The 18,254-nt window shown below is 40.5% G+C and overlaps 1 protein-coding gene across 2 annotated transcripts in view; it reads right to left on the bottom strand.

The window, feature by feature from the left end:
• Nucleotides 1–18,254, bottom strand: part of LOC146361245 (glycerol-3-phosphate dehydrogenase, mitochondrial-like) — a 35,594-nt gene that overhangs the window by 8,749 nt on the left and 8,591 nt on the right. For both annotated transcript variants that reach the window (XM_084920804.1, XM_084920805.1), the window contains 11 exons: nt 16,134–16,305; nt 15,286–15,410; nt 15,037–15,134; nt 14,480–14,643; nt 10,852–11,016; nt 7,504–7,648; nt 6,718–6,911; nt 6,198–6,332; nt 5,942–6,117; nt 1,736–1,867; nt 1,496–1,654 (listed from right to left, as the gene is read on the bottom strand). In XM_084920804.1, coding sequence (XP_084776930.1) covers nt 1,496–1,654; nt 1,736–1,867; nt 5,942–6,117; nt 6,198–6,332; nt 6,718–6,911; nt 7,504–7,648; nt 10,852–11,016; nt 14,480–14,643; nt 15,037–15,134; nt 15,286–15,410; nt 16,134–16,305 — 1,665 coding nt within the window. The remainder of the gene's footprint in view (nt 1–1,495; nt 1,655–1,735; nt 1,868–5,941; nt 6,118–6,197; nt 6,333–6,717; nt 6,912–7,503; nt 7,649–10,851; nt 11,017–14,479; nt 14,644–15,036; nt 15,135–15,285; nt 15,411–16,133; nt 16,306–18,254) is intronic.

The following is an 18,254-nucleotide window of genomic DNA, read 5'->3' as shown; positions in this document are numbered from 1 at the left end:
ACTGAAGTCAGGGTTCCAAAAAATGTGGTTAATACAGTTAATTCATGATGTACTTCTTCACACAGACCCAGGTGAGTTTGGATAGGGTTTCTCCCTTAATAAATTAAATCTTCATTTAAAAACTGCATTTTTATATTTACTCTGGTTATCTTTGCCTAACATTAAATTTTGTTTGATGATCTGAAACATTTCAGTGTGACAAATATGCAAAAAAAACCCACAAACAAACAAAAAATCATGAAGAAAGCAGACACTTTTTCACAACAATGTAACTGAAAGCTTTTACACAAGGAAAACCAGAAACCAGATTGTTTGGTGCATGATTAACCGACTTGTTTATGAGATATTCTCCCACTACTCCTGCTGGTTAACAATAAAGGCCTAAAATAGCTCAACTTTCATGCATGCACAGAGCCTCCTTTATGAAAGAGCAAAGGGTGTGGACATTTCCATTGTACTCTGATCAAAAACGAATCCCTGCCCCGACTTGAGAAACCCACCAGGAATTAAAGCTTTATGCAGAAGCCAGGGGAATAAAACAAGTGTAATCCCATCAGTGCACGTCCTTTTAACCTGCAGACATGCACCTCAGGATGCTGGTGACAGTTTTAGAAATAGAGTTAGGTTATGTTTTAACCATAAGCACACTTTCAGTAGAAGATTTGGGCCTTATATTTCCTTTTTTTTTAATGTCTGTGAAGACATTCTCATCCAAGAAGCTTCTTGGATAAGAGGTGAAACGTCTTCAAGCAACTTAAAGAATTCCAGACGCTTTTCTTTGCAAGCTCCTTTGACTACGATGACCTGGATGACTGAGAACTTTCACAGACATATTGTCAGGGTCCCTGTGCCTACCCGGTCAGCTCAGTATGGCTACATATGTTTTTATATTCTTTTTTTGTTCCTGCTCTCTCCCTTCCCCTCTTTCCCTCCTCCCTCTGCCTGGGCGGAGCTCACCTGTGAGCTCCTGCCCTTGGCCCACGCACCTGGTCGCAATCACGCACCTGTGGCAGCTCTGTGTTTCTCGTCGCTGGACCGTTGCCGACCCTCGTCAGTGTAACCCCAGCTCAGTTACTGCTAGAGTGTTTTCACAGCGATTTGCCTTATAATCCCTTCGTGTCTCTGTGTACAGATTCCCTGGACCAACCCCTGTGTTACCTGAGTGATTGGAGTGTGAAGAGGAGCGTGAGGAGTGGACGGAGTGTGTGTGTGACTTTTGGCGTCTTTCCCGTTCGTGTGTGGACCCCCGGAGCCCGGCTTTCCCCTCACCTTTGTAAATAATCACCTGGTGTATCGTAATAAAGACTCTTGTGCTTTCAAGACCTAGAGCCTGCGCGTGAGTCCGTTCAGTCCCGCTGTGACACATATTACCGTACATATTTTTTTTAATAAGCCTCTCTATGTGGACGACAGAGATTCTGTAAATCTAACCATACCAAACGGTGACCTGGTGAATGTTAAAGGGTTAAAAACATCAAGTGTTGTAAAGCCGTACCGTCCTCTTCTCCTGACTCCAGTCCAGTTCTTTGCCCATGATCTGGACGATACGTGGGAGCGCCTCGTCAGCCGCCTGCACATTCAGGAAGCCCAGGCGAGTTCGCCGGGCGATGACATCGATGGCGGTGCAGGCGTACTCCTTAATCGCATATAGCACCTGAAAAAGACGAGAAGCTCTCAGACACTCTTCAGACACACAGCTGGAACTTTAACCGTTTACACAACAGTCCCACTTTACCTCGCTCTCGATGTACGGGAATTCAGACACCAATCTTTTCCCGACGATCGGCCATCTCTGCCCGGTAACCTGAGCCATTTTGGCAACGTCGAATGCCCTTCCCCCATACGTGGAGGCCAGGTGTTGAGCGACCTGTGCCAGAGAAAGATATAAATACTTACTTAAATACATAGATTTTATATTAATTTAAGTTAATAATAATGCTAATCAGAGGTTTTCTGCCCTGAAAACATGTTTAGGCATTTATACCAAAGCAAAATCACCAGGACTGTGATAAAACACCATTACTCAAATACTCAAACAATTATCAAAGGTCATAAATTACAGGGACATGCATAAACACTAAGGTGAAACTAAAGCAAAAAGACTGCCTGAATTTGTGTAGTCAACCCCCAAACACACAATTTAAACTGTGTTAATAACAGGATTAAATTATTGGATAATCAGAAGCACTTATTAGAAGTTTATTGACTGTTTAGTTACATCGAAACATGTGACCCACCTGTTATTCACTGATAAAGCTTTTATTCAAATGAATACATTATTCACTCATTAGGACCTTTTTGTTTTGTTTTGTTTTAGGGGTTTTTTCTTACATCTGCCAGAACAAAGTCTCATTAAGGTCTATAATTTGATTTTCCTAAATATATAATTTACACTAAACTGCTTTTTACATCTAAACGCTTTTACCATCCTTGTCATAGGAGCTTTTATATAAAGTCATTAGCTGATCATTTATGAGAAATACATAAGCAGCATCAGTAGGAATATTACAAGTCATTTCTTACATGAGGAAAAAAAGACCAACACCTCTTATACTGACTGATTAATACATTTGTAAACAGAGTTTAACAGTATATCATACTTTCACATGGCTACTCCCGCTGTTTCCCTCCACTGTTAATGGCATATTGCTATAAGGGTTAAATAATGGGGGGGCTGTGACCTTGGCTAAAATATTTCTATAGAGAAAGATGTTGAACATCCTACTCCAACTTAAGAATTACAGGTGTGACGCCTAAATTCAGCTTATTTGGGTTTTTCCAAATAAGCTGAATTCAGTGTGTGTATAATAAGTGTGTGAATGTATAATTCCTGTTATCCCTCCTACAACATATAAGTCCATTATTCTAAAAATCTATTTGCTCTTGGTTAGTTTTTCCCAGCTGCCAGTGAAAGAATGAGCAATAATGGCACAAGTCTGAATAAGTAAATAGATACATTTAAAAATAAATGTACAAAATGAATGTTTGAATGTAGACAGAGAAATAAATCCAAGTTAAAATACAGAAATAATTAGATAGCTACATAAATTCATATGGAGAAATAATATACAAATGCAAAAACAGAACAATTAATTAATTAATATCTACTAACTAAATAACTTTCAAAGACTGACCGAGTATAAATGAAGATAAATGTAAAAATAAATAAATCATTAAGTAAATGTTGAAGTATATATGATGCAAAATAGAGAATTAATTAGATTAATGTAAAACTATGTAAATTGATTTGCAGAACTAAAAACATAAATATAAAAACTGAGTGAATACACTAAATAAATACACTATATATATTAAATACATTAAATTTATCTATAAATTAATGTTGTAAACTAAAACTAAACTAAATAACTGTAGTAAAACTGAGCATAAATACATAAATAAATACATGAATTGTGAAATACTAAAAATATAGAAAATGTAGAATAAAAATTAAAAATATCAAATGTAGAAAAACAGCTGTAGCCTTAATTAAAATTTGAATAGTATGTATAGAAATTATTTTTCAATTCCCTCCCCGAATAAATGTTTGTATTTACTTAATTTATTGATTAATTTATTTAGAATTATTTAGTTTTCTGTCCTCTTTAACAGCATGTTTTTAAAAAAGGTCAGAAAATAGCAAAAACTGTCAGATTAACTGTTAAATTGTCTGTTGTGTTTAACCAACAGTCCAAAAAACATAGTTTTAATACAAAATTAGAGAAAAACACCCTGATATTAACAGATTCAGCACTGTCCATCAACCAAATATTTCACTTTTAAACTGAAGACTGATTTTAACAGACGTTACACACAATTAAAGAGTTAAACAATAAAAAGCTTCTGCTTTTAAACGCATGTTTAAGTCCTTTCACTACAGTTTAAATTATGTAAACTTGCAGCTGCTGGTATTCAGATGATCAATTTCACCTCTTCTGAGTTAAGCGACAAACGATAACGCCGCTTTGTCAATGAGGTGTCACATGTTTACAGAACACAACAGGGTATTTGCTATTCAGATCGTTGGCCTGCTGATCGTGTGAAAGGGCAAACGCTGTCCAAATACCAACAGTGACCTTTTAGGAATATTTCAGAGAACAACCAGAACAACCAGAGCTGAGGCCCCTAATGAGGAGTATGTTTACTGCAGGCACTCAGCGCAGGACTCCTTTTTCCTTATGAAACTATGTTCTATTGCGCTTAATGAAAACAAGCAGGCTAATTATCAGAAAGACGCTGCGAAGCTGATGTGAGTCTTTGTGCCTTTGCTTAATGCCACTGGTAAATTGGACAGCACACAGTGCGTTGTAACGCGTGTACAGTCTTTTGTGTAGTGGAAATGTCAGCTTTGTTACAGCAGCAGCTTTAATGTCAGCATCTGGTGGAGAAGACACCGAATGTGTCTGCGAGAGCTGCGGTTACAGCTCGGTTTGTACACGGCTGTGCCAGCCAGTGTGTACAGTAGCTACGCATTCCCAAACTTTTCTTAATGAAGCAGTAATCTCATTGATGGGTCTGAAAACAAACCTGGAAGATGTGGCTTTAAATATAAACCGTCATTTATCTCAGTGGCAGAGAGATCCAGACTTTCACATTAAAGTCAGACACTTATTTGTACACTCACCAGCCACTTCATTAGGTATACTTTTTTAACTGCTCATTAACACAAACATCCAGTCTGCCAATTACATGGCAGCAACTGAGTGTATTTAGGAATCTGGACATTATCAAGATGATGAGCTACGTTCAAAAAGCATCAGAAAGAGGAAGAAGACAGTGATTTAAGCAACTTTAAACATGGCAGGGTTGATGGACTGTGTATTTCAGAAGCTGCTGATATGCTGGGATTTTCCCACGCGACCATCTCTAGAGTTCTAGAACAATCTGAAAAAGAGAAAATAGTCTGTGAGCTTCACTAATCTGGAGAATGCTCAGCCCGCTTCGAGCTGTTAGGAAGACAACAGTAACGCAAATAACCACTTGTTACAACCAAGCTATGCAGAGGAGTGTGGTCTTCTGCTGCTGATGAGACGCATCAGCAGCAGAAGACCACACCGAGTGACACGTCTGTCAACTACAAACAGGAAACTGAGGCTACAGTACACATGAGCTCACTAATTAGACAATCGAAGGCGGGAAAAAGGAACTGGTGAATGTTTCCCTGACCTCTAGTTCTTCCTCTTCCACCAGTACAGCTTCACAAGTTTGACTTTGCCATTTTACCAAACTTTTCAGATAAAAGTCTTTCAGCCTTTGAAATGAAAGCTGTTAATATGAAAACATCAGAGAGTGTTGCATTTTGACAACAATCAGAAGTAGAGCTTCATCGATGAACCAGCTATAATTGTAAAGGACAAAAGGCACCTATATATCAATTTAACATTTTCAAGGTTTAGACTGATGCTCAAATGCAAGCTAAGATAAGATGGTCTATATTAGTCCCACTGTTGGGTAATTCACAATAAACAGATGTAGCATAAGAAGAGATTTGAAGATGTGGTGGTAAATTATGGGGCTTATTTATCAGTTTATTGCAGCTTGGATCATAAGTTTGCCAAAAGAAGAAACAAAACTGCACATAAAGCATAAAATCATAAGAAACTCAACTCTCCGGTCCACAACGACACACTTCTTTGGCAAGTCTGATAAAATGTACAAGAGAAGGAAACTTTAAATAAAGGCCTAGTATGCTTTGGGGTTAATGTAAGAAAAGGCCACTGTTTGAGAAATTAAGGCTAACATGTATAAAGTATCAAACCTGCCGAGTAGGACTGCTTTAGGCTGCTGGAAGCGACTCGGTAACAGAAGGAAAGCAGAAGCAGAGCCATGGAAAGGAAAAGAGCCATGGATCAGCAGCTGTGTTTAAAAACCTGCTGAGCTTTAATAGTAAACACTACAGTATTAGGCTTTAATGACCAGCTGCAGTAACGTAACATCTGACCTCTTTCTCCAGGCCGTAGTCCTGCACCAGGCGGATGTAAAGGGTCGGCGTCCACCCCTTGGCTCCCTCCAGCATCAGACCAACAGTCTTGCAGGAGTCAGCTGAGAGGTGGTGGGCCTTAATTGTTGCGTCCAGGGTCTCTTCAGCCATAGATCTGTAGGTGGTCCATTTCCCACCTGAACACCAAAGCTGTGTTTTAAAATCCATCACAGGTACCTCTCAATGAAGATGATCAAACAGATGAAGGCCAGCTCACCAGCGATTGTGACCAGTCCGCTGTCACTGATGCTGACGATGTGGTTCCTGCAGATGGACTGGGTGTCTTTGGAGCTGGGGTCCGTCACTAGGGGACGTATGCCGCTCCACGCTGCCAACACGTCTCCTCGACGCACTGCAGACACAAAAATGTCACACCATGTCATGTTTATTAAAGAAGGAGCCAAAGAGGAGAATATAGAGCTAACAACTCTATATTCAACTGTGGGCCAAGAATGAATCCCTGAGGGACTCCAAGCACAACAAGATTTGATTTAAGACCCTTAAGAGCAATCTTTCTGACTAGAAACTCGCTGCTCTACCCAAAAAGATGAGATTACGATTACCTACCCTTCCCCAATGCACCACTGAATGCCCAAACCTGTGAGTCAGTAATTAAAAAAAACCTTTAAAACTGCAGATTCAGTCACCATATATGCATGTGGCTCCATGTGAAGCAGACACTTGGTAAAAAATAAAAAGCAGGCTACTCAAAAGTTCATCACAAAGCGCTCCTGTACCTTCTACATCAGGGCTGAGATAATTGCGGACCTCCCTCAGGATGAAGTTGATGTCGTCCTCCCCTGGGATTGGGTGGGCTGTCACGCTAGTGGGGGTGTCGGTTGTTCCGGCGATGGTCATGTTCTCCCACGGCAGGAAGAAGATGACACGACCATCGCTGGTGGCTGGATCGAGGAGACCCATGTTGTCAGGACTGTGCCAAGGAGAAGGGGGAAAAAAGAGGATTTCTTATTATTAAATATACCACTCGTAATAGAAGTAGCAGGAGTCTGTGCAGTTTATTGAAATAAAAAAGGAGAGTGGCGCAAAAAAAATTGAGGAAAACAGCAGGAAAAGAAGGAATGGTGGCACTAAAAATGAGGAGATGAGGGCCAAACTGAGCAGGAGACAAATGAACACAGATATGGAAGAGGTAGAGGAGGCACGGGGGTAAGTGGGTGGGGGGTAGATAGCAGCAGGAGGAAGATGAGAATAAGTGAGCAGGAGGAAGAAAATTAGGTGGTTGGCATTTCTGTTCAAAGGGCTCGCGCTCCCTCGGGTTTCACTCAATAAGCTTAGCTGAACTTTAAAACCTCCGACTTCAACAAAACCACTCTGCCACTCGGCTGTATCTTAACTGGAGAAGATTGTCCTATGTATGTAGGCGGAGGTCAGATAATAGTTTGGCTAGCTTAGTATTTACACACAGGAATGAGAAAACACAGGAACTACTATACATGTTAATGGAAGAGAAAAAGAAAACAACAGGAACAGCTTTGGTTGTTTTTGGCATTATTATGTCAGACCTGTAGTATCCGGGGATGACGATGTGAACTCCAGCACTGGGCTGACAGATGTTCGAGGCCTCCTGGTTGTCCATCTTCCTCAGAGCGTCTGTGAACGGTCCGGTGGCGTTGATCACACACTTGGCCCTCACGTCAAATTCCTGCCCTGTGAAGACGAGCGAGACGTTGACAGATTCGATTAAGAGAGACATCAAATACAAAAAATAAGCAAACAATAATGTGGGAGGAACCGTTCACTGGCTTCTTAATGCAAACAGCAGCTTCTTATCACAATTAAATTGAGTTTTTCCTTTTTTATTTCACACCACTGCAGCACCGTCCTGTCTGTGTATATATCATTTGCTATACACATTCATTTCTACTTACATTTACAATAATGCATTTACCCAAAAAAAATCCTTTTAGAAGCCTTCATGGTCATTAAGAACAATACATAACTCAAATAAAAGGAAGCCGTAGATATAGCAGCAGAAAACATCAGAGGCAGAAACAAGAAAAACAGCAACAAGATAATGGGAATTTCCTTTATCATCTTTGAAGTATTACTATAACTTATTCATTAATAATCTAATGTAAGGCTTGTAGTTGATAATATAACTGTTATTAATGACCTGAAGTGCTACAGCTGGACACGATGAGACTTTTTTATTTATATTTTAACTTCTCTGTGGACTGCAGTGCACAAATATTTGGCTCTAATTGTAGCGCTTTTCTCCTCTGTTTGAGCGCCTCTTAATACAAGCGTCACTGATCCTTTGACACACATTTACAGAAGTGTTTTTTTCCTACGTCTGAGTGCTTTGAACCTAACATTCACATGCTCACATTCTGATGGATGCACAGGGGGAAGACATGACCTGCTCTACCTCCTGAGCCGACGCCACACGCAAATAAAGCGAAAGCCAATTAGACGTGGAATTCAGTTTTTGCAATCATGCAAATGCTTGGCTTCAACTTGTCTGCCATTTTGAACATGTGACACGGTAGTTCTAGATGTTCAGGCAAGGTGGCAAGGTGATATTACTTGCAAATACGTCTTGATGCAAGCTCAGCCAACCAGGTAAGTAAATTCTGAAAGACTGAGCCTGAGGAGAGTCAAGGAGGCCATTTACGTGAAAAGGTAAAGAACATCTATGAATGGAGGAGGAGCCTTAAGGGTACATCTTTTGCCATCTTACAATGCTGTGATTGCAGCCACTCCCACTGTGAATGGCACTCATGGCCATTGATCTATGGACTTTAATCAGTGGTTGTTGATCAATGGTCATGATAATTTGCATATTAATGATCAAGGAATTGACCTCATAGCCCATTGTTCATTCAGTGGGCTGGTTTCAGTCATTATGCAAATGTACTGTTTATAAGATTGGAAACCTGCAGTCAGCTGAGACTGAAGAAGTCACTTGGATGAGTGACGAAACGTTTCTCCCACTGAAAACGCTACGTCCAGATGAACAGAATCAACCTTTTAAGAGGTACTTGCAAAGACATATACAATGTCTTGGACACCAGGAAACTATCGTTAGGAGGACACCGACTTATCTGCAAGCACTTGCCAACTACTCTCCTAGTGGAAGTGATGGAGATCTTTTGCTTTCAAAGTAAAAGTTGCACCTTTTGAAACGTGTTGACTGTGTAGATCCAAATTTTACTTTAAAGGAAACTGTTTGTTTCTGGCTGCCGTTCAATGAGTAGCTGGCAAGTGTTTGCAGAAAGGATTGAAGACACTTCAATTACAGCACTGTCTTTATGATCAATTTCACCTACCAACTGCCAGAAACCTCCAGGAACTACTCACCAACTGGTTGTTGGTGCACATTTTTAATGTTCACTATGGTGGATAGCTATTGATCAATGTGCGCATGATGTCACACAAGAAACCTGAAAGGTGATGAATGGGTGGGAGAAAAAAAAAGCAATCCACAGTGAAGGTGAAATTGGGTGTTTCTGATTTTCCCGCTCCCACCATAGGGGGCGTATTTGAGCTCAATATGACATGTTTTTCCAAAAAGCAAGAAGAGTGAACTTAAGTTATTAACCCTGGCTCTATGGTGTTAATGAGAAGTTAAAAGAAAGAGATTAAATGGACATGCCGTTGTTATGGTTACATGGTGGTCTTCAGGTATATAGCAGGTATAGAGCTGACTCTTTCCATCCTCACTTCCAGGGATTTTTCATAAATATATTTAATCCTAATGTTTAACCCTTTAAGACCTACCATAGAACCAAGTCCGCCAGAGCTTATATTATATTTTTACATGTTGTAGTGCCATTTTTGGGAGCATTTCAAGTTGCTATACATCAATACAACCATTACAGCCTAAATTTTAATAATATGTCTGCATTAAGTGTATAGTAATTACATAAATTGCAAAAAAGATCAATAAACTACAAAAAAATTGAAAATCGTTTTTGTTTTTTTAACATATATTTCTAGTTAGAGAAATTTAAGAGGCTTATCCCTCAAAACTGTAAATACAAAAAAGTTGCACAAAATAGTTTCCCACCACAGGAAATTTATTTTGAGTGTCTTCATAGTTTTATTTTTGAAATACACCAATTTCTATACACTGCAGGAAAAACGAAAATAAATATTATAATGCAAATTTGCAAAAAAGCAGCATATGCATCAAAATAAACTATTTCCAGCAGTGCAATATGAGTCCTAAGCATCCCAGAAACGACACAGAAAGTCATAAAGTCAAACATAACTTTTAAAAACACCAGTATAAGCTCATGAGGCCTTGATGGTAAAAAACTACATTTCCGCGAAAATGATGTCACTTCTGGTTTCGGCCAGGTCATGTGGGCATGCGATAGATCGTGCTGATGGACGTAGGAAGTGTTATGAACAGCTGATCGGATCGGCAAAGCGTGTTTCTGGAATATTATGTTTTTGTTGCTGCAAGTGCTTTTTATGCAGTTTTTGCAAAGCTATATGTGGAAGGAAACTGTGACCTAGGACAAGCTGATGGCATAAGATGTAAGTACAACTCCTCCGGTTTCATATGCAAAAAAAATTATTGCGCTAGCTTACGTGGTTGCAGTGCTACCGGGATTTAAAAATAGTTACACAAAACGGAGTGTGCCCGCTCTGACCGGTTTTAAAGGGTTAAAAAGCTTTTTTAATGTCAGTCTCCATGTAGACTGATGAAACTGTTTGAAGCGGCACAACACAGCTTGGCCTTTTTAAATGATTATTTCATCTTCTCTTTTTATGGTGTTGGAGGAAGTCTAAACCTTCAGGGTCAGGATGATCTTTCTAACCTGTGCTTTAGGAGCTCAGAGACACTTTCGGATGGAAAAAATTTAACTTTAGAGCGCCATCTCGCCGCCCGCATCCCTCACCTGTGATGACGTCCCTGCAGCGGGCACCGCACACCTTCTCTCTGCCGCTCTGTGGGTCCTTTTTCTTCAGCAGGTGAATCACCTCGGTGTAGTTTGCAATGGCGGCGCCGTAGCGGGCGGCACTGAGGGCGATGGCCAGGTTCATACGGGCATCATTGTGCTGACCTGAAGCAGGACAGAAAAGAAGGACATGAACAAGATGGAAGGAAGAGGTAATTTGTGCCTTTTTATAGGCATTTAGCTGGATTTCTCACATGGATAGCAGAATTTGTACCTAGGGGAAGTATTTGAGGAATGCATATATATAATACAGCAGCCAGCCAGCTCGGCGTAAGTGGATTAGGCCCAACATTTGGTGTGTGTCTGTGACAATAAAGGAGTGTCTGCTGTTGCTGGTGGCAGCGGCAGTAACCAAGGAAGCGGGAGAAATAGCTGCTGCTGCTCAGCCGCTCCGACCGGTGACGCCGCCGCCGCTGCTCTGCGCTCTACACCGCCGGGAGAGAAGGTCATATTTCGAAATGTCACGGGCATGATTGTTCCAGACGGCATAATTGGAGAAAAGACGACCCACCCCTCCCCCTCCTCCCCATCACCCTGGCCCCCAGCCCCCACCCCTTCAGAGCAGATGATGGGAGGATGGTGAGGAGGTGAAAATCAAACATATGCTGCTCTTCCATTTTCTCAGTCTGCAGTAAAGGCAGGAACCTCTGATCACTTAAGAGTAAAAGTATTTTAAATGGATAAATTAAACTTCAGGTAAGCGCTCCTTACTGTGCTGAAGAAATAAACGGATATTAATGGATATCGTATTTTATTTCATAGTAAAAACATGATAAAGACAAACATCAGCAACCTCTAAGTGGTGTCATTTCTCCAATTAAAATGAAACAAACAAAAAAAACCAGCCTGTTGTGATGTGAACACAACGAGCCCATACTCAGCGAAGCCAGCAGTAGAAAACACATCACCCGCAGATACGCCGTTGTTATTTTCGGCGGCGGAACGGAAAGGACGCCAGAGGCACAAGGCTCCTCACACTCAGCTGGACGCTCAGCATATGTTTGGTTCTCCTTCGTGGGGAAAAGGCAAACACGCAACCTTTAGCGCCGCGGGGGTAGAGGGGGCATCCTACCAGTCTGTCAACACATTTTGTTCGGCACCAGTGGAGATGTGAAGGCCTCGGGCAGAGCTGCATCCGAGGCCTGCATTCTCTAATCTGCTGTTTGGCTTAATGATACGATCCCTACATGTTTCCTGAAGTATATTTCAGATTTGCACTATTTGTGTTTAAATGTGAATAAAAGACAAAGTTGGTCGTAAACTTTAACTGAATTAAATTCTTAGCATAAAGTATGTTTTTATGTAAAGAATAAATTGTTTTTTGCTTCTTTGTCTGTACTCGTACAGGTTTTGAACAGCACAGCTAAGAATATGTCTATGAATTGAAGAAAGACAGATTGTATTTTAAAGGCGTTTAATTTTTACTACTGCTGTGTTTAGTAGTTTACTCACACTGGCATCAATCTCATAGCAATTTGGGGCTTTTAATTATTTAATTGAACTGTTTAAAACAAGAACTGGGAGTACAAGCTTGATATTATTTAGGATTTCTTCTAATCAACACAAGGTCAAAAATAAACACGCAGTTCAAATACATCCACCCAACTGTGTCCAAGTTTCAACAATCTAGCTGTTGGTTCCCGGTGAAGTTGAAGAAATTCCTTCTTTATCATTCCAACCAATTTGTGCAGTGTACCAGGCTCATCAGTTCAAAAATGTTTGAACTGATGAGCCTGGAATCTGTGTTTGTTTAGAAATGACTTCAAGAGACTTTCACAGGTGGTGTAAATCTACATTTGTCCTTCTTAGATCTTCACTGAGTTCTTTAGACTTTCACTTTGTTCTCAGCACTGGTCAATAAGTGCTGTCAAAACTCTTCTGCACCACTTATTAAAATATTTAAATGAGTTGTTCAATGTGCACCCAAATCTCGTTTTTTAAAGCCATTAAAATGTGTGCTGTACAATCATTCCACCCTGATAATGGAACAGTTCAAATAAATAAATAAAAGCCTAAAGTTTTCCACGACATTCATGTCAATTATGAGTGGATATAAACTTCTGATCACAAATAACTGAGCAAAACTAAAACTAAAAGTTTTGAAAATGCTGCAGTTTTTTTAGATTTGTGGGCATGAAACTCTTTTTGTCAAAATATCACCGCTGGGCTCACATACCATTTGTGATTTCATGCTCACTCGGTGGCAAATAGACATGTACTAGCTAGCTATCATTTAACGTTCTATTCTTGGTAACAGCTAAGATATCAACTGTTAACTAAAGCTTGACGCTGGTAAAAGTTTCAGAAATGCTAAACATTGAAAAGTCAGCGACACCAAAATCTGAACTTAAAGCAACAGAACATGTTAGAAACCGAGGAGCTACGACTAAATCTACAGGTTAGGGTCACTGATGGCTCAATGAGATGACTCCCAAAGCTCAACTTCTCCTTCCAGGCCAAAAAAATTCAAAAATAAAATCTATAATCTATAGTCTCACTTTTTGCCATTGCTATTAGTCCTCTCGTATTCTTTCTACAAGCCAATTTCTTCCTACTCACATGAATGCAAAGAGTACATGAACGGTCAGTGTTGAATGTGTTAACAGGTGTATTTTCGGAACCTTTGTCTGAATAATGTAACTTTGTAAAATACAGAAGATTTATCAGGTCGGGTCAGAGTTAAGTTATACATGATTATGTGAGTGTAGGTTCTCAGTCATTGTGGTCATGGTAGTCTTAAGAGTTGGTGACTGGACATCTTTGGGTGTTTTGAAGATCTTTTACTTTAGAGCTAAAGAAACCTCTTGGAAAAAACTTAAAGCAATCCTGTCGCCTTCTTTTCAAGCTCTTAAAACTACTAAATGAGTACTTCAAATAGCCTTTCAGTGGCTCCTAGTGTGGACAGCCATCAACAGATTCAATTCACAGAAAACTTAAACATGTTGGTAATCTTAGTCAAGTTCTGCAGCTACTGCAAGCTTTTTGTAGGTTTTGTTTCAGCAAATATACAACCAGAAAGAAAGAAATACTATATTTAGTTATATACATCACAGCTGTGTTTTTGCATTTGACAATTTAATATGAGCTATTTAGACGCCTACGAGGGTTAGATATCCTGTTTTTCATAAGCAGAAAAGGTCAGTCCAAATAACATATTTTTTCATTCCCTCCTATCTGTTTAGTCATCTCGTGAATGCTCACGTTGATGTTTCAACACCCCAGAAGTCAATGGGTGCTTCTGAAAAAGATTTCAAGACCTGTCATCACGTTTGCTGCTGTCAGGCGTTTAAATAGCGGTTACAGAGCTGCTCTATAAAACCTCATGTTCATGCAAATTTCCATCAAGCCATCACTATTGTAAATCTTTGCTGCAGGAGAGGAAGACGGCGGGGAAAGGGCAAGACTGACTCAGCTGTCTTTTCATGTTTACACAAAATAAAAGAGATGAGTAACAAATAAGCAAACAAAGCATGCTGTTTGGATAACTGAAAACACATTGCAGCGCGGATGAAACAAACAGCTCTGCTGGCGTAAAAAAAACCCAACAATAACGGAGCCGTGAGCTCACCGTCGTAGTACACTATGGCCCCCACCAACTTGTCCTTCTTCAGCATGGGGAAGAGCTCCAAGGCCTTCGTCTTGCTGAGGACGTAGCTGCTCTTCAGGCACTGGATCCCCGCCACCAAGTCGTACATCTTGATCCCTGCCCAGTAGTAAGGCAACTGCCACCATCTGTGAGGCAAACACAGCGATTTAAGTTCTGTCTACTTAAATATTTGGATACAAAATCTTGTTTTTTGGTCAATTTTACGTCACCACAAAGATGCAAAAATCTATTTTTCCTTCAGACAGGTATTAAACAAATTATCAGCTGGTTAAACAAGGCAGGTTTTGTCCTTACCCCAGTCATCATCAAAACGTGGCTACATTTACTCAAAACTTAGGTTTGCTCAACAAATAGCCACAAAGAACAAAACGAATAATAGATGTTGAACCGACAGGCATTTATACACCCCTACTGTAGTCTCACAGAGCAGCTGCTACCCAGGTGACACAGACCCACTGAAGATGAATCCCCCCCATAAACGCCCATATTTAACCAAAAAACCTTGTTCTAAATCTTACTTGTAAACAGGAAGCATGATGGGTAACGGCGCAGACAGGTGAGGTGCAATCTCCAGCAGGTTGGCTCGCTCATGGAGGGCCTCTTTCACCATCATGTACTGTTTTAAAAAAAAATATATATATATATTTTCCTACTGATGTGCTCTGTTAGTGAGACTGAAATTACAATAAAAGTCTGTCTATCTAATCCAAAAAGATGATGGTGAGAGAGGAGCATCTCAATAAGCTGAAGGTGCAGCACAGAGTAACCTGCTCGTGGTCCAGCTTCATGATGGCCTTCTGTAGATAGCGGACTCCACCGTGGATGAGCTTGGTGCTTCGGCTGCTCGTTCCAGAAGAGAAGTCGCTTCTCTCGACGAGAGCAGTCTTAAGGTCTGGGGAAAATGACACAGCGCCTTAATGATAACGGTGTTAAGAAGAGCCTTGTTTCCTTCTTACACTAAAACTTAAACTTATATAAAACCTAAACCTTACAGACGATTAGCTTATATGTCACCCGAAAACTTCAAGGGAAAAAGCAAATAAACAGACGGCTCTTCGCTCTGATGAATCTGGTTATTATCAATACAAGTGAAAAATGTTGTTCTGACCTATTAACTTCAAAGTCTGATCTGTGATAAATGAGCCTTCATCAGCTCGCAGTGAATCTATAAACCTGTAGGAGTGACGGCTTTTAAATAAGTAAGGGCCACGTCACAAAAGTCTGCCACACAGTAATGACTAAACATAAACATGGATTTAATTGCAGCCAACTTTTACAAGCCCAGTACTCTGTACATAATAAGACCTGAAATGAACTTAAAAGTACCTGGTACCAGGTACTACCACCTATAGAAAAACCCTAAAGTAAGTAAAGTAAATACTGGATTTAGATGTTGAAAGCAGTGCTTCTATGGATGTGTGTGTAAATCGGTGAATAGGACATCAGCGATATGAGAACCAGTCCATTTTGCACAGTTGCAGAATCTAGAAGAACCTCTTAAAACTGAAGCATAGAGTACAGGACCATCATAAACCTTCAACCATGATTCAGTGAGAACACTTCCAAAGCCTAGTGAAACCTGAAAGCAGAGACACCCTGCTGATGGCGGGCTTACTGCGTGTGACAGCGTCTAAGGCACATCCTGCCCCCGTGGCCCCTCCTCCGACAACCAGAACGTCGAACTCCTCTGTGTTTGTCAGCGCTGCGAGCTGCGCCTGCCGAGAGGGGAGCTCATCGACAAAGGGAACCTTCAGCTCTGCTTCTGCCGCCACTTGGGCCAACCGAGCCTGGATGTGACAGACACGCACATGGATCAGCACGAACACAAAGAGCACGAGGCTTTAAAGAGACACGGGTTCTTCGTAATGAATGCGAATCACTAGCTTTTCTATGTTAGACGTTAAATTAAAAGAAAACGTAGCAACACTTTCCTTGAGGTGCGTTTGAAACATTATAAGCACACTGCGAGGACCATAATCACCTCAGAGTGGCATGGGACATAATGCATAATGACTTGCAATCATTTCAATACATTATGCATTTGGATTGACTGTGTAATGAGATTACTGTAAGACATGCTTACAGTATAATAAGCAATGTGGCGGATGGAATATAATGTATGTATGGGAAAACAGTTATGACTTGATGGATGATCATTGCTCTTAATTGGCTAAAAGGAGTTTCTACAACATGCTGAACCTGAAAACCTGCAGATTCTGGTGAATAAACCGGCTGTTTATTATTTTAATGTTGCACAACCCAAGTGACTATACCACATATAGAAAAGTAATTATGTAATTGCAGCTCAAATAAGGCTATTTTATGTGAGTATGTCCAATATTATACTGCTCCTTTGAGTACTTTATAGTTAGTAAATAAGCAGTTGATAGAACAGGGATAAAAACCTACTGCTCGCCTTTTCTTGAGCAAAATTGTAGCAACACTGCATCTGTACCTGAAAGCTTTTTGGCATAGCCAGTTAAGTTCTTCAACAATGAAACTGTATGGTAAATGTCACGAAAATATGTGGCAACTTCTGCCACGTAACAACAATTATGACTCAATCAGTCGGGTAAACACCGCAGGGCTTGAATGTGCAACATTTTTTGTTTACTAAATACCTGCACAGGTCGCCTGGTGGGATGCAACCCGTCTCCAAACAGTGACAGTCCAACTTGGACTGCAATCGCTCTTAGATTGGCAAAGATTTACAAATAACTGCTGTCTAATTTATAAATGCAGAGAGATTGCTGATGCGGTGCCATCAGTCTGAGTCGCAAAACTCTCTTACAATATCATCACTTTCCAATATTGTACTCGACTTAACTGGCTGCCAGCTGGTTACGTTCCTATATAAAAGTAAGGTTGCCGAGCACCTATGGCTTTTTGCAGTTAAACTGCAGTCCTGCAGCAACTACGTCACTATTTGTGCAGGAACATCTGTTTCAAATCTATGAGGTTCTGACTGAACTCTGAATGAAAGTAGTTATTATGAATTTCTGTCCATGCAGAAAGCAAAAGATTTACGTTGTTTCACTGATTCCCTACACTTGGTTGTTGTATTATCGAAAACAGATTCTATGCATTTGCCACTTTAACCCCATTCAGTCAAAAACTGATAGCAGACCGACTCCACCTTATTGCTGTTTTATCGCCATCTTCATGCACCGGTCGATTCCACTGTGGTCTCTGTCTCTGAAGCACCCAGTACAAAGGCAACGAGATCGCAAGTTCATTGCACACACAGTCGTGCTCTGGCCTAAGCAGTTTAACATGGTTGCGTATTTCCCCAGTCGAGTGCTTATGTCACTTTTCCCCAACTTTAAAAAAGTTGATGTTCTCAATCAAAAACCTGCAGAACGTGGCGTTTCACGTAGATGTGGGCCATCTTACTTGTTTCCAACTTCCTGCTGCTAGCCTGGGCTGCTCTCGGAAGGTCCTGCAGCCCAGGCTAGCAGCAGGTGGGTGACTGCAGTCTTAGACACAGTTAACTGAGGCACATTAACAATTTTTACTACATCACCCTGACGCTTCACTTACGAGAAAAGTCTCTTATTACTTCTCCCATCATCCTTTTAATCACTGAAGTTAATTATTTTATGTTGTTGGCTAGCTGTTAATAAATATGTAATAAGTAGGTAAATAGCGACAAGCTATAAAAAAAACAGACCACACAGGATATGAAGTTGCACCCAGCTTCGTCATTATCAGATGACAGATGGCTTCAAGAGGCCTC

Source organism: Perissodus microlepis, chromosome 23 (assembly GCF_051167445.1).
Source record: "Perissodus microlepis isolate ML-2025 ecotype Zambia chromosome 23, ASM5116744v1, whole genome shotgun sequence".
Taxonomy (NCBI): Eukaryota; Metazoa; Chordata; class Actinopteri; order Cichliformes; family Cichlidae; genus Perissodus; species Perissodus microlepis.
Note: the sequence above shows the minus strand (reverse complement) of the source record. Positions and strands in the feature narration are given on the sequence as shown.